This window comes from Rhea americana, unplaced genomic scaffold (genome assembly GCF_003343005.1).
Source record: "Rhea americana isolate MKP2758 unplaced genomic scaffold, rheAme1 scaffold_10, whole genome shotgun sequence".
Lineage (NCBI taxonomy): Eukaryota > Metazoa > Chordata > Aves > Rheiformes > Rheidae > Rhea > Rhea americana.
In genome coordinates this window covers 331490-348503 of record NW_028185039.1, presented here as the reverse complement: position 1 = coordinate 348503, position 17014 = coordinate 331490, and the positions used below count along the sequence as shown (strand labels likewise).

The 17014-nt window shown below is 44.9% G+C and overlaps 1 protein-coding gene across 1 annotated transcript in view; it reads left to right on the top strand.

Annotated features, from left to right (window-relative positions):
- The window catches only part of SDK1 (sidekick cell adhesion molecule 1), a 407922-nt gene that overhangs the window by 360356 nt on the left and 30552 nt on the right, over positions 1 to 17014 (top strand). Inside the window, exons 35-36 of the mRNA XM_085300428.1 lie at positions 14867 to 14982; positions 16401 to 16587. Coding sequence (XP_085156554.1) covers positions 14867 to 14982; positions 16401 to 16587 — 303 coding nt within the window. The remainder of the gene's footprint in view (positions 1 to 14866; positions 14983 to 16400; positions 16588 to 17014) is intronic.

Below are 17014 nucleotides of genomic sequence, written 5' to 3'. Positions count from 1 at the left end.
CAGTATTGTCAAGAAAATGCAGACTCTTCTACCCCTGCATCCAGCCTCTCCTCAGAAGAAGTTGAGCTGCTGGGACACTATTCTTGCCATTATTTATTGTAGATGTAGTGCATGAATCCAGGTTGTATTTATGAAGTGTAACTTGCCGATCAATTTAAAATCCCTGCGCTGGAAGGCTGGAAGGAGAAATCAGGAGAAGATAGTTAACTAGGTGCTGCTTTGAATGCTTTGTGAAAGAGGTGATTTTGCACAGTCCACATAACCTGGAGCTGACTTTGTTCTCAGTATCTCTTTTTGAGAAGCGCAGGATTAGAATAGCTGATGGCTTCCTGGCAGCCACAATATGCCTCTGCCGTATTTCTGGTGGCCCCAACTGGAAAAAGGCTGGTGCTGAAATACTTGTTATTTGTAGTATCAATAACTGTAGCAACTTCTTTTAGAGCTCAAAATAAGAATAGCGACACAAACCCTCCTGCTGACCAGTCTACTGGCCTGAACAAATCTGGTTTTACTTTGGTCTCCTATTTCAAGGCTAAAATGAAGTTTGTTTTCAAGCTTAGTGCTAATTCATTTTATTAGTTTTCCTTATATACCCTGTTGCTCTAAACTAGGAAGAGCCCATTTTTTAAAACCCTGTTTCAACTTTTCATGGTGCAGCGTTCACTATCTTTTTTATGAAGAAGTCATAAATTAATCAGAGCAGCATGATTCTTGAGAAACAGTTGGCAATATTTACATTTTTTTTCTAGTTTGCTATTGCTGCAACTTCTTCCTGTAACAACTGCAAAGAAATCCCCAAGTGGACCAAACGTATCTGCCTTCAAAATGCATTTTTGTTTCAGAACTAAATATCTCACTGCTGCAAATGGAGCCAGCAAAGACATTTATATACATGTACACAGCAAATAAATTCAACTGGGGAAACAAGAAAATGTTGTTGTATCATGTCTTTAAACCCCACAGCCCAAATCTTCCTTATCATAATTCAGACAAGGAGCAGGGGAATACAAGGGAGCAAACTCGGGAGAGAACTTTGGGCCTCTTCAGTCTAGGGGAGAGAAGCCTGAGGGGGGATCTTACCAATATGTACAAGTACCTGAAGGGAGGGTGTCAAGGGGACGGGGACAAACTCTTTTCAYTTGTCCCATGTGACAGGACAAGAGGCAATGGGCAGAAATTGAAGCACAGGAAGTTCTGCCTGAGCGTGAGGGGGAATTTCTTCCCTGTGAGAGTGACGGAGCACTGGAACAGGTTACCCAGAGAGGCTGTGGGGTCTCCTTCTCTGGAGATATTCAAGGCCCACCTGGATGCAACCCTGTCTACCATGCTCTAGGTGACCCTGCCGAGCGGGGGGGTTGGACTGGATGATCTCCAGAGGTCCCTTCCAACCTTGCTGATTCTGTGATCTGGGAGGCCTTCTTTCATTGGCAGCCAAGTCTGGCATTTCTCAAGTTGTAGCATGACTCAAGGTTTTTTTAGAGATTGTGGATTTAACTGTGTTTAGGGACAATCCAGGTTCATGCTGCAGAAAAGATGARTGTAGGATCTTTCTGCAAATTTCCACACTAGTTGTGTGAAGTTGTTATGCTTTGTTATATAACTGTAGCTTCTACCTCCAGAACKGGCTGTGTTTTAGACCCTGAGTAAAGGGATTGGAGCTGGTATTGCAATCTAAGTTTTTAAATTAATTTGTGACACCTTTGAGTTAACGTGCTGTGGAAATACAGGGTTTTTTGTTATTGTTTACTTGATATTCTTACCCATGGTAAAGGCAGTTAAGTGGCAAGCTGGAAAAAATGGGTCCACTTAGCTTCGGTAATGGGACACTCAAGTAAAAGGTAGAGAAAACCTTCTGAATAAGCAAAAAYGATGACAACATGGTCATAGCACTGCTAGGGAAAAATACCACTGAACCCAAGGTGACTGACAGAGACCAGTCCCAAATCTGAAGGTCCCAAATAATTTACTTCCAAGTAGTGTTAAATGATGTTTTGTTCTGCTGCGGGGGTTGTGGTAATTCTGGTAGGTCTGAAGAGATTCCTCTGTTGTAAAAGAGAATATACAGCATGTGCCTTTGGGGGAATGTGCTCTTTGCAAGCAAGATTCCAGGAGGTCCAGGTGGGTGTTGTCTCCTACAGCATGGGGAACAGTAAAATGGTAATAGCTGATGTGCTGTCCAGAATGAGTRCACTAAAACACCCAGCTTCTACATCTGGTGCAGCAAGATCAATTGTGCAGAAGGAGAAATATCTGTAAATCTTCCCTTCTCTCTTGTGCTTTCCTCTGTTAGATTTGAAGCTTTTCCTATCATTGTATTTGGATTTTTAAGCTTAAGCTTTTTTTAAAGAATATGGCATTAAAAAATTTTCCCGCTCTCTTGCAAATTGAACAAAAAGACCCAGACCAGGGAGTTTCTCTGAGCTCCTGGAAAGCAGCTTGGCCATATCCTTCCTGTGTCTTCCTTGGGTATTGCTGGTGCTCTGCTCCCTTTGGCTGAGGGGCAGGGAGAGATTTTGAGATCTCTGAGGGAACTACCTGCTGGCAGACAACGTGCCAGGCACAAACAACTGGACTGTGCGTCCTGATTTCCTTGGCGAGTGAAGGGGCAAGGTGCGAGTGGTTYGTTTCTTTTTGCTCTGGCTGGAGCAAAGCTTTTTCTCTTTTCAGTGGTGTTCTCCYGTAAGATCAAAGGGCCTGGCGAAGGCTCTGCTTTGAGTTCTGTCTGGACGCTTGCAAACCCCATGGATCCGGATAGCAATTATTCCCCAGGCCGGGACTCTCTGGGGAACGTGCGAGATAGAGACGTGCTCCGTGCCGGGGAGGCAGCTCTGTCATTCCTCTCTGAGCAGTGGTAAGCTGGGGTTGTCACCCCTACCTGCCTCCTYGGCAGACTGGAAGATCCGTGTAATGCTGCCTGTCTCGATCTGGCCGCAGCTCTGCCCTGCTCATTAACGAACCATGTGCATCTCCTGACGAATGACAGAAAAATTGAAAGCCGCTGCTTGCAGAAATTAAGAAGGGAGTCACAGCCCCTTCGGCAAGCCCTCTACTCGCCTTGTTAATTCATTTAACAGTTCAGCTGTCAGGGAATGCTGCTTTGATTGGAAAGGCAGGGAGCGTTCAGTGAGAGTCGGGATACTGATATTCATCCCGGTCCTAAATGCAGCTGCTGCCAGAGGTGCTGTTCTGCTTGACTGAAATTAGGACTGTGTTAGAGCCGCTACTATATCAAGAGCATTATTCTACCAGGTTGTTGTCATTACGGGATCGTGTGGTTGGCTCCAGAGTTCAGGAGACTCTGCTACCTGCATTTTAATTAAACAGAAATCACAGGTTTGGGGCAGGCGTGCTTCACCTAATTTCAGAAGGTGAATAAAATGGGAGACGGTAATACAAATCCTGTGCTAACGAGCCTGCAGTCTCCGGTGCTTCTCCCGTATGCTGCAAAGCTGTTCTGGATGAAAAATAATGGAGTTCATAATTTCTTCCAGTGGCTGCTAGAGGAGGGAGCGTGTATGGGAAGAGGAGGGAACAGAATGGGGGAAGTATACCGAGAGACGCTTGCCTTCAAACAGGTGATAAATCTATTTGCATGAAGAGGGGAGTGATGAGTGGCATTATAACCGATGATGACATTGGTGACCTTCAGAATTCACAAGAACTGGAGAGGCTGAGGGGTTTTATATTATTTTGTTCTTTTTAATAATAATCTCTCAGAGCTGCTACTGTAAAGGGAAGGGAGGGAGCAAAGAGCTAGGAGACAGAGATCCACTTCTTAGAAGTCCTGCACTGAAATGCTGCGCTGGATGCTAACATCACCTGTTGGAAAAGCAGGTTTCCTGTCTGTCTCACTTTCATCAAAGCAAAACTGTAGGWTAGACAGCAGCAGGAGTGGGACAGAGGGATGATTGCTCTCTCTTCTCTGTCCCTCTTCAAAAACTTGAATTTATCCCTTGCTGCAAAGGTTGCAGAAGCCAAAACAAGTACCCTCGTTCTCATTGTTTTCTGCAGTTATTTTCATCTGCCCTCCTGCCTGCTGCACCACAGGTGCAGTTCCCAGACACTTCTCTTTTGCCAGAAGCTGCCTGCTCACCTGCACCTGAAGGGTAGGTGGGAGGCTCTGCTCTGCCAGTCTCATCAGGAGGAGCACTCCGAGTTGCCTTGATGTCTGCAGCATTTTGCAGGCAAGGAGTAGAACCCACCCGGAAAGCTCCAAGCCCAAAAATAGCAATTTAGAGCTAAGAGAAAAAGAGCTAAACACCTGCATGTGGAAGGAGAAGTCATGCTAAGGAAAAAGGAGCAAGTAGTAGACTTACAAGGAAGCAAAGACTTGACTCTAGACATAGGGCTTCTCTTTATGAGCCACTTGTAGCATAGCGTTCTTGTCCCTTCTTAGCTGGATATTTGTGCTCAGGTAATGCCTCTTGGTCTCTCCTGCTAATGCCAGAGAAGGTTGTCCAGTAAGGCTGTTTTATCCTTCACTGTTTTCTTCTCTTTATGCAGGCCTTGTTCTTTTCATGTGTTCCTCCAAAATACCCTCCATGGTATCATCTCCCTTTTCTAGGTCACTTTCTGGAGAAGGGAGTCCCTTGGCACCGCCTTGAGCACCCCTGTCTTTARTAACTTAGAAGCTTTGTCTCCTTCTCTACCCAGAAAGTAGCTGAGAAGATGCCGTAGAGAGAAGTCCCCTGTGCCTCCTTGTTAACAACCTACAAGGGGAATGACACCATTTCAACACATTAGAGTTGGCAGCTTCAGTCAGCCTACTGTGGCCCCTGTGGCTGTTTTCTCCTATCTGTTTGGGACACGTGTGTGGTGTCTCTCAGAGACTGACTGTGCGTATGCAGATAGGGAGCRTGTTGCTGCTGGCACCGCTAGGAGAACTGGTTGGGCATTTCCATCCCAGACTCCACTGGCAGAGGGAAGAGGAGGATTATCTTARCCATTTCACATTGCAGTAGTCTAAAACCTGTCAACCCGCTGACAGTATCTTCCCTTGATAAACAAGAGAGGATAGGGGGGAGCTGTTGGAAAGTAGTTTATTAAAGATATTAAATTATTGGTTTAATTTGCTCAAACTTTAAACAAAGTGCTTGACCTTCCRTGGCACTTTAAAAGCACTGAGCCTTTGAAATCTTAAGAGATATTTGCATGTTAATTATTGACTTCTGAACATCAGGAAAAAGCTGTTTTGGGKTGGGGGTGGGGATTACAGGGTATGTTTGCAACACTGATTTCCCATTTTTCCTTGCCTTTAAGGCTGAAGAACCTGCAGAGTTGTTTCAGCATCATGTTCAGTTGTGAGTTACCTTTACCCAGCCCTTAACTGGGAGTGCTGTTCTGCAGGAGCGACTCTGGCTTTTTGTCCTGCCCCCAGCAGCTTTCTCCTGTATCAAGGAGAGGTTCTCAGATGAGCTTGGACTTCAAGATCCAAGCCATGGTCTCCAACACTGTGCCAAAAGAGCAGAGTAAGATGAGAGCAGAGCAAGGGAAGAAAACTGTAGCAAAAATGGAGGATAAAAAAAGAAGAATGAAGAGACATTTCCTGTTTGGACTAGGAAAGAAACATTTCTTCTGTTTCTCTTGCCTTACTGGAAACTGTTAGGATTATAACCCCTGTATCCCAACAGCCTTCCATTTCTGAAAGTAGCATCAACCRCTGGATAGATCCTGTCAGTATTTCTTGGTGGATTTTAAGCTCATCCAGAGTCACTCTATACATGGTTTTCACTGGGGGCTTGTCTACAGCAAGCCCAAATTGGATTTGCTGTTCCCATCAATGCAGCTCCACTGGTGGTAATAGCAGTATAGAATAGCACTCAGCTACATTATCTAATCCAGCAGGACTGTGACAGGACAGTAAAAAATAATAACAAAAATGTGCCTACATTAGAGCATTAGTCACTACTTGTTACTGGTGGAGCTGCTCTGCTGGGGAATTATGGATATGAGTTCTCTGCATAAACCTTAGCTCCCTTTCCTGCTCAAACTGGCTACTTTTTAAGGGTAGCTTTAGGTTCTTAATCTGTGATGAGCACAGAGATTTTCATAATTAAACCTCCGAATTTGTTAACTTAGTTTAGTAGCTGATGTTGTAACGGTAAGGCAGAATGAAACCATGCCAGTCTGAGTCTGTGGAAGAAATGTCCTTAATGTCAACATGTCAAAAAGACATCCCTGCAGCTCTCTGGAGACTGAAATCTAATGTCAAGACAGAAGGAGGCAAAGTCTAAGTGCAAGTCGTATTGCTGTCAAAGCAAGTTATTCTACCATATAGGAAAAGGAATTTTAAGAGAATGCACCGGAACATAGTGTCCGGATTGAGATGTAGATTTGACATCTCGAATCCTCCATTGACAGTCCAGAAGCTCCCTAAAATGATTTGCAATGTTTTCATACTGCAAGTAAAAGCTGAATATGCACCTTATTAACGGCTCATTAAGTTGTTAATATTGGTCATAAGCAGCCTTTGGTACAGCACAATGTTTTATATAGTGCAGCAGCTCCTGTTTAGCTCTGGTCTAATTGCCGCTTTTTATCAGGCCGCTGCATAAGAAAGATGTTTCTGTCCATGCAAAAATATTATCAGCTTCTGATCAACAGAGGTTGCTTCTCTCTTCGGCTGTTAGTGCTAGCGCAGGTGGCATTGARCTGCGATTGCCATGCGATACTTGCCCAGATGATGAACTTCCTTCTCACAAACCCAACAATCTGRTGTTAGTTTTAAACGCTGACTTGAGCCCTAGACAGAGATGCTGTCCGTGCTCAAAATTATCAGCAAAGCTCCTGTCTTTGCTGTGTAGCTGGTGCAAGCGGTAGTGGGAGCGCTAGGACAAATTGGCTGTTAGCGGTTCTGCAGCTATGTTATATGGCCTGTGAAGAACTAAGCGCAGGGACATCCGTGCACAGGACACAGAGGGCAGAGGGACGAGCAGCGCGATCGTGTGTGCAAAGCCTTACTGAACTAACAGCAGAGCAACTCCATTAAACGGAAAGGAATTAACCTTCCTTTAAAATACATGAGCAATTGCTATTAAAGTAAAATGGACCATAAATTACACTGGTAAAGAAGTGAGAAAGCCCCTGGCTGATAATTCATATTCCAGTAGACACAGACTGGAGTTTGAGTATTTTTGACTAAAGGGTTCTATTTGCAGCCAGACTTTTTTTTCTTTAATTGTGTTGTCCTGCTCTGCTTGTATTCATTCATCCTGGTGTACAGGAGYAAAGAGTTATGAGATCTTTCATCTGGGTCTCCACTCCCGTGGCTTTGCCTCCTCTGTATGGCTTCGCTGTTGACCCAACTGTAGAGAAACACAGTTGGTTTTCTTTTCTGACATCTGTTTGCTGTATCCATCATCAGCCAGAGAGCTGAAGGCATTTCAGGTTGCCCTTTGCAGATTGAAAGCAAAAAAGTTGCCATTTTTTTTGTGAAAGTATAAGTTAGCAATATTCTAAAATATTATGGGCATAGCAATCCAGACATCCAGGATGAAATCAGAGTATAGGAGCACAGTGATGAACTGAACTCGGGAAATCTATGATTAAAAAATAAACAAAGATTTCTCATTCAGAATCTAGAAGATGTAWATTTTTGTCTGTCTCTCTCCAGGACCACAAGATCACAGTCCTCTGTAGACTCCCTGGAGTTCCTTGACCATGGCAATTTGTAAATCCTAAATTAATTCCTCATGGGGGTGGGCTACCTGACTTGCTTCAAAAGCTACAGAGAAAGGTTATCTCAGTGGCGGGTCTCACCTGCTCAGTTTGACTTTTTTTCATATAGATTTGAACTTCTGATATGTGGCAAATCCAGAGGAGATTCACCCTAATTATCTGATACATGTCTTTTGACTTTAGTGGAGTGTGAGGAACTGTCAGTGCTCATACAAGCTTTAGTAGCTACTGCTGTTATTGTTAGTGAACATTAAGTGGGTGCTTTTGACTGCTGACGTTGTGCTATTATGATATTAGAGTGGGGGACTAGCAAGTTATAATGAGAGGAACAAGACTGTAAATTGAGGAGGAGGAGTCGTGGGAACCAGGGCACCTGGGGAGATGGGCTGAAGTAGGTRATTTTGACTCAGCGTAATGGATAACTGTTTTCAGAGAATTGAGAATGGCACTTTCCCCCATGGTGCTATTCCCACTCCTCCTGGTGTAAGCGAGAGAGGAGTCAGGTGGGCGYTCAGCCGTTCTTTGCCGTCTCTTGCATACTTGAACAACCCTCAGTGCGTCCTGGGGGGCGAATCCTGCACTCAGCAGAGCTGACACTGCTCTCAGTTACACAACTTTCACACTGGTTTAGCTCCACTAGCTTTAGTGGAGCCAGCCCTGATTTACCTCGATGTAAGCGAGAGGGGATTTGAGCTCGTGGATTTAAGCCTGTGTGTTTGTTTGCGCATACCTAATGCTTGTCAGACTCTTGCTGCTCCTGCTCGYGGTCCGACTCTGCTGACGGACGGGCTGCCTGCCTGGGTGGGAACACATCCTCATCGACACATAAGAAACAGAAAAAAGCTCTTACTATTTTCCCCCTTCCTATTTTAACCACCTGTGTGCCCTTTCCAGATGCGGTCTGATAATTCTCTAAGGGCTTCTGTTTTGGACAGGACATTCCCAGGCACTTGATGGATAGTCTCTGTATCCGAAGTAATAGCCTATTTAAGGTTTTTATTAGGTAGGTAGAACTGTGGGCTTCAGCAGCAGGAAAGTATCTGGGTTTTGTTTGCAGGCTGTAGCTGTTCTGCAGTACGACTCTGGGAGGCAGCCAGGCCTTGCTTGTAGGCATTGTAATGCAAACCTGGTGACTTTTCTGCGTCATTCAGATCGTAGCTGCCCCGTGAAAATCCTGGATTGCACATGGCTCATTGGGAAATCTGAAACCTGTACTCAAAGATTAGTAATCACAGCAACAATGTTTTCATCATTGCTAGAAGAGAAGGTGTGGGAGTGGGTGTGAATTGTTTCTGCTTGACTCACTTGCCATTTTATARAGCGTCTTCAGGAATAAGTCGTATCTGCAGAGGTTTCTTCCGAACACGATTGCCTCTTTGGTTTGAAAAAATGGCTTTGGCAAATAACCTCCTAGAGTCTAGGTCTAYGGAAAGAATCCTCCATTTCTAGTCTTTGTTTCATTTCAGTGCTTTCTGATCTGCGTGATGAGTGTGGTCTGTCCTTGTTCACCCACACTTCTTCCTCCGCGCGCCTCTCCAGAACACTGAGGATAAGTCTAAACAGTGCTGGGAAGCTTCCCCATGCTAAAGAGAGAGCCTGGGGGTGTTGCATTTGGCTGTCATTTCCAGCTGCTTTTATTTATGCTTTCTCGTGTCTTTAATACCCTTAAAAACTGGATGCAGCAAAAATACTCTTCCACACCTGCTAGACTAAGTGCCGTATTGAGGGAGGGAGCTGTATCCATCTGTCTGGATAATATGACACAAAGTGAAGCAAGGGCAGGTGTGCTTGACTCCCAGAAGCCCCATCCTGATAGCCCATTCTCTTTCTCCTGCTCATTCCTCCTTTTTCTGCCAGGTGGTTCTGCCTATCTTTCCAGTTTTGCTTTGATTACACTGTGCTCCCCCTTTCTCAGTGTTCGTGAGGGTCGGAGGGATACTGTTCGAGGTGTTCGTGTGTCACCATCCATTGTAGACATCATCTCTTGTAGACTACAGAGTGTTACAATTTCTCTTACTCTGATCTRTGCTATCATGTAAATCAACACACAGATTTCTCCCCTGAAGAACAGTAATTTCACAGTAAAAGCTGGCTTTTTGCAGCTGTTTTAGCTCCCCTACTAAGAGGTGGAGCTTCTCAAAGGTGGAGGAGAGCAGAGTGCTCATTTTCCGACACTTGCTTCAGGTTTCAAGGTGACTGTGAACCCAGCCAAGTTAACAACTGGCAGAGCACTGGTTTTTGGTGCCCATTGGTGATGCCTGAGTAAGAGTGTAAGAGCACCGGTCAGGTCAAATGTTAGCAACRGGAATTGTGCTGGAGGGGTTAAGGATGTCAATATGTATCCTCTGTGGGTAGATCTCCTGTCTTGTTGCATCTGAAGTAGRTCTAAGTGATACCAGAAGTTGCAGTACTTAAGAAAAGAAAAGAAAAAAGGTACTTTCATCATAAAATTAAGTACTTTCATCACAAAATGTAGCCTATCTTAAAACAGCTAGAAATTGGTGGGAAACATCTTTTACATTCTAAATATAGCTTGTACCRCTTTGTCACAGCGGAAGGCTGCTTCACAGTAGCTGTTTCTGAAGCATAGTTAACTAATTGTTATTGAATTCATCAGCRTAGTTCACACAGCATTCCTGATGGCATCCAGAGGTAATGCTGCATGGAGACTGAGTTGGTTCCTCCCACCTCCCTTTCACAGACACTGTAAGGACATGACCAATAAGCACAGAACATTTCTCCCTCGTGCAACYTTTCCTTCATGGGAGGAGTGACTGTAAACATCTGCAGAGAAACTTCCTTGTTCATTCTCGGCAGATACCATCCTTGCATTTCTTCTCTGAGCCAATAATGCAAGAAAGASTCTTGTTTTTGTTTTGCCCACCCTGCTAATCAGCGTAGTCTTGCTGTTTCATCTGGTGACCTTCTCCCTGTTTTGTCATGGTTCTTTTTTATGACCCACTTAACTATTGCTTATCTATGCCATAACTTGAGGGCGGCTGCTGCAAAGCGAGAGGAACAGTCAGTTCTCCATGTGCACTGTAGAGCTTAAATGCGGAAAAGAAAATGCATTAAGAAAAAATGTAACCTAAGATTTTATGAGAGGAAAGAGGGTTGTGCTGGCCGAATTTGCATGGGGATGGTTGAGGGGGGTCTGGAAAGAGGTTTGTGATCAAGAGTACAGAAAGATCTACGCAGCAGAGCTGGTCCTGGGGTGACAGGAGGATGGCTTGTTTGGCCCCTCCCAAAATCTTTTCCAACCCTGTTTTTCCATGACTGTATGTGCCTGGTGTAAGCTTTCGATGAGCTRTGTATGCAGGCTTTAACTGTTAGCACAAGCTAAATGGGATATTACTGTGTCTTCGCTGTTGTCCTTAGTGACTAGGTAGATAAGATTACTGCTGATACACAGGAACGTGCTGCAACCACCTCTCCGTTATAACGTGTAGCCATACAGATTGGAGGCTTTTTAGGCCTGGAGCTGTCTCTTTGTTCTGTGTTTATGCAATACATTGTGCAGTGAGATTCTGGCCTCTAGGTGCTAACACCAAAATGCAAATATATTGATTACTAGGGAATGAAAGTAGGCTTGTTCACAAAACTGTGCTTTGATGAGCTGGAGGGAAAATGCTTGCTAGATAGAAAAGGATCAGATGTCTTTACAAAACAGAAAWTTGCTTGGATTGTTTGAAACTGTGGGATTGAGCTGATGCACAGCAAATTTTCAGTCTCGTCCACCACAGCTTTCTCCTCGTTTTTATCTACACGTTTGTTTAAGTGACTTGAGTATCAGGCACCTTGTGCTTGACTTGTCTCTAAATTTCCTGACATAATACTGGGAAAAGCAGTAGAGGTGAACTCCTTGGCTCCCCAGAAATTTGAGCAGATGTAACAGCAGCAAGGAATATTTCATAAATSCATTTATTAAGTTTAGACGATGAATCACAAGGATTTGTAGGCTACCTGTGCTATGGAGCGTGGTAGGAACTGTCACTAAGAAAAGGAATGGAAGCGCAACGGCACCTCCGCCTTGATGAAGAGTTGTCAGTGCCACACAGCCCAAGAGCAAATGTCCCAGCAAGTGGCAGGAAAAGCTAAGTGAACCTTCTGCGATACAAGGAGCTCTGGTGCAGGCTGGCCCCTAGGGATTTTAAGCACCTTCTCTTCTAAAGGTTATAGGCATTTGCAAGCTTAGATTGGCTGCAGCATGAGCAGAGGCTGTTCAGCGTGGCTGAAAAATCAGGGCAGCGATATGTTTAAACGTGGATTTAGGTGTGTAACTTTATTCATGAGCACATGTTGACTCTCCCTCTTGTTGTGTTTCCAGATAGATTTGTTGTCTTTGYAGAATCCTGCTAATATCATCCCAGTCCAGTGTTGTTATTTTCTATTAATTACTGCACTGTCCTATACATTCTGCTCAGGCTTTTCTCTGTATTTTTTGGCAGAGAGAATTTCAAGCAGACGGCCTTAAAGGTGAATTGAACTCTAATAAGAAATGTTTGCAAATATCTGCATGAGATGCCAATGTAGGATACGTGGACAGACGTAGACATGATGAATGCAGGCACTTTTTCAGGGAAAGTGAATTGCTTTCTACCTGCCAAGAGTTGAGTTTGAACCCCCGGGGTCTGTGTCACTCCTGCTGTAGTTGATAATGTCGCTAACACCTGAAGCAGTGTGAGGTAGGCAGCTTTAACCCTGCTTTGTATGTATTAGTGATATCAACAGCCATGAAAAAAATTCAGAGCTCAGAAAGCTTGAATTGCATTTCTAGAAGGCAAAAGGCTTTTGAATTCATCTTAAAAGTGTATTTGCTTTTATTGGTACAGGCTACCCGTGCATTCGGTGAATGGTTTGGGGTTTCAAACAGGTAGAGTCTGTAGGGATATATTTCTGTCTTTTGAAGAATTTCGTTTCACCCTTAATGAAATGTGCTGTCTGCACAGAGCAGCATCAAGCGTAAGCAGCACTTTTCCGCTGTCCCTTGCTGTCAACACAAAATCWGGGCTTATCAAGGAAGGGACACGCCAGCCTTTGAAAGCTGAGCAGAGGCACAGACTCGCAGGGCGCAAAACCAAGCACAATTTGCATGTCATCAAAGCTCTGGGGTAGTAAAGAGAAATGGCTTTTTCCACACTGTYGTTGTTGTTGTTGTTGTTTTCTCYTGTCAAATTCGCCACCACAGTGCCAGCAAAAGTGCAACTCCAGCAGCGGGAGCGTCAGTGGAGAGCGGTGGCCGGCAGTTTTTAACCTCGGTGTGCCTTAAACGCGCTCCAGAAGAGGCTGCGGAACGGGCGGCGAGCGCCACGCCGCGCCGCCAGCGCTTCCTGACCGTCCCAGCCCCGTTTTCCAGAGCACGTCAGCACCGGCAGGCCGCCGAGCCACGTTTTCAGATTTGTATTACCTGAACGGGTTGGCCTCGCACTCCTGTGTGTGCTGGAAAAGCTGTGAAATCTTAAGGTTTTGGGCCCTTTGCGTTGCCCCAAGCGCAGCCGGGCAGGCAGCCCGCTGCCGCCCGCGGCCCCCGCGAGCCGCGGCCCCGCCGGCGAGCCGAGCCGAGCTCTGCTGCGGGTCACTGTCCCCTCGCGCGCTCGCCCCTCCGGTTCAATCCAAGAGGAAACGAAAAATATAACTAACAAATAGTTTTAACCGAGCACTAGGATAATGGCTATTTTCAATTTTGCCTCTCACATTTTAATTGTAGAACAATAATTCTGCAATAGAGTTGCCAATGGCAAACATGCAAAAGACATTAACTTTATTTATGTTTTGGATTATTAATGTGGCTGTTAAAATTCCTCCAGTTAGTTTTGATTGAATTGTTTTTTTGTGCGATTCTGTCGTTTAATGGAGCGGTAAATAAGAATTTCTGATAATGAGCCCAAGCATCTGTCACAACAACCTGGCGCTGGTTATTAACATTTCCATTAACGGCAGGGTGGGCAGTGATAATATGGAAACCACACGGTTAGAACAAAATAAATAGTTGGTGTCAGGCTGAGTGGGTGTTAATTACTATTTTATTTTATAACTCGGGGAGGGGGGGAGGGAGTATTGGTGGAAAAGTGTGACTTATGAAGGTCATCCTCGCTAAAGAAAGAACTCTCCAGAGGGACAGATAACCGGGGCTATCTTACTCGAATGGTGGATGTTTTATCACTTCTATTTATGGCTCGTAAGTGGGCATGGAGAAAAGAGGCAGCTTTCTCAGGTGTTTTAGGCAAAGCACCATGAACTAGGGGAAAGGAGAAGTGAGCCCTTTGCCTCACCTTTCCTTCTCTGCTTGTGGAGTTTGAGCAGGACGTGCTGCAGCAGCCTTTCTGCAGAGAGCACGTGTGCTGTTTTGTTAAGACCTGCCGGAGGCAGAGACCGGAGAAACCGGGTGTCCCACTAGGCAGGAAAATGCACCCGCAGCAAGTTAGACCACGACAAAGGGAAAAGRTGGTGTGGCCCAGGTGCACTCGAAGGAGGGGAAAGATGAGGTTTCTTGTACAGTGCAGTGCAAAGAAGAAGAAACACCATCGTGAGCTGAGAAGGTCCAATATGCACATCTGAATGCATAATGAAATGCAAGCTAACAAATGTCAAACTAAAAGCCCTCTTGTTTTACATGAAATATTAGTTGAATTCATTTGTATCTGACCTGTTCTGGGGGTAATTCTGGAGGTAATTTTAAATAGTATTTTGGCCCTAATTGTTGGAGTGGTGCAAAGAGGCTATGGCAAAGCCTTGCAACTGCGTAGGAAGGCCAGGCTGATGGTGGCGAGGGGCAGGCAGCATTGCTCCTGGTCACACAGGTGCCTTCGAGAGTGGGAGTTCAGGAACAGAGCATCGCTGCCAAAGGCAAGCCTGAAAACAGCACCACAGAATAAAGAATTTTTTTCTCTCTCTCTTTTTCTCTACCGCCCTCTCCCAAAGCTGCTGGACTTCTTAAGTGTCTGACTCAGTCAGGGTGAGACGGAACACAGCCAGCTCCGGGAGGCCTGGTTCATCCTCCGTCCACGTGTGCTGCAGGTTTATACCTGAGACTTCCCTGTGATATAGATAGCTTCAGGGCTAACTCTGTTRGCTGACTTGTGGCATAAACAGAGTTTGTCCTGGGTCATTCCACAAACAGAAAACTGCAGCCTGGGTATGAACTGGTTCTGCTTGTCGTATTAATTCTTCTGTCCTTTCTTCTCTCTAGCACCGGCAATGGCTCCACAGAACATCCAAGTAAACTCCCTTTCTGCAAGCCAGCTGGAGCTCACCTGGGACCCCCCTCCTGYTGACAGCCAAAATGGGAACATACAAGGCTACAAGGCAATACTTCTAGTTCTACTAGTTTCATTTATCTTGCTTGGCTTTGCTATTACTTGTGCGATAGCTCTACAGCTACAGTTACCCCAATGCATAAGGCAAATTAAAGCAGTAAGGAAATGGCCCTGTGTCCCAAAACTAAAAGAGGTAGAGTGAAGCAAAGAAAAATAATAAGAAAAAAAGAGAATGTCTTTTTGCAGAGAAAGAAAGGATGGGGAAACAGGGCATAAAGATAGTAGTGGGAGCTCCATTCATGCAGGCAACGTCTGCTCCAAAAAGCAGCCGACACAGAAGAGCTAGGRGAAAGAAATGTATTGAAGAAAATTAATTGAGCTTCCTATCTGTCGAATGTTAAAAGCCATCAGGAAAAGCAGAACTTTCTCCAGACTAGAAACCAGAGCCAGGTCAGATTTCAGAAGAATTGTTTAATTCCCTTCACTTTAACAAAATTAAATCATTGTATTAATTGCATTTAGTTTGTAGGAGATGAGCATGTTGCAGAGGCATGGTGTTTAGCCTCTCCAGAATGAGAATGGACCCTCAGAGAGYGGAAATGGGCAAGTCTACAAACACTGGAACTTGGCTTTGGTTCAGTGTCTGGCCATGCCTCTCCCATGAATTTGGGTCCATAAGTGAAGAAAAGCCAAGCCAGTGTGAATAATCTGGCATCCTTTCTTGGCAGTGACAAGCAACCTTATATATCAATTCATGTACTTTTCCTTTCATATGTATATGGATGGTTCTAATAACTTGGCTTGTGGAGCCAAGGTAGACTCTTGCCTTGGCTCACTCCCTCGACTTTCTGGCTTGCTTTGGCCTGCTGTAGTGCTCTCGGTGCCAGGCTGTCCAGTAAGTAGGGCTGGCACCGTGTTTTCTTTTGGAATCTTCTTCTCTGAAGCCTGATTTTGTGGCATCAGGATTAAAATTATGTAAGGGACTGTGAAAAAGTACCTCAAGGAACTTCAGGACAAGTCTTTATTACCCTTTTCAGGAAGGCAGTAACAGGCTTGACTTGGCCATTCTGCGAATGCAAATGGTGAAACTACTTTTGTTCGTGCAGAGGTGAATTATGGATATAACGTGTCAGGGTGCCAGTGCTGACAGATAGCTAGCATTTTAGGGAAAATTTAAAAACTGACCTCTTGTTACTCAACTCTGGAAGTTCATAACTACTGTCATTAGCCTGTATTCTTCAATCTGTGCTCAATTTTTGAATGATGTACTCAACCACCCTGTCACTGTACTCAGGTAATTTGCTAAAGGAAGAATGAAGTTCGGGCACATGATGAAAAGTTAGTATTCCATCTAATGGAGGAATCCCGAGCAGGATACAGCATCTTCCTGATCATCTTTTATAGTCCATAGTACTCAGAACGTAAGTTAGGTGTAGGGTATATTTAAGCATCTCTCTGTTCTTACAGATTTATTACTGGGAGAGTGACATCCAAAATGACACAGAGAAAGTGAAGGTCCTCTTCCTCCCAGAGACAACAGTCCGACTCAAAAACCTGACCAGCCACACACGCTACCTGGTCTGCATTTCTGCTTTCAACGCAGCCGGGGACGGCCCGAGGAGCAGCCCCTCGCAGGGCAGGACGCATCAGGCTGGTATGAGATGGCGTTCTCGTTCCARAGCACCGACTTGGTGCAGTGGCTAAGGGGAAATGGGACAAGGGGGAGGCACTAGGTTTTTAAGTTAGTTTTCAGATGGGACTTTACATTGTAATGGTCTAGGAGGAAAAAAGGTGGATCAAGTCAGTCAAATGTTTGGGAAAGGATTTGAGGATGAAAATGAACAACGTTGTAAATAGTAGACCAGACCGGGCGAATGAGGGATCTCTTCACAAGCTGATACAAGAGGAAGCCRTAGGTCTGGTCTGGTCTCCCCATCACATCTGAAAATCAGGAGGAAGTCATCTTCAGTGACTGGAAATACCCCAAACAGTCATATGAGAGAAGTATCGTGCTTTTTATAACTCCTCGTTTTTTAAACCACAACAGCCACAGAGTCAGAATGAGCCGTCTCTGTGTTGGA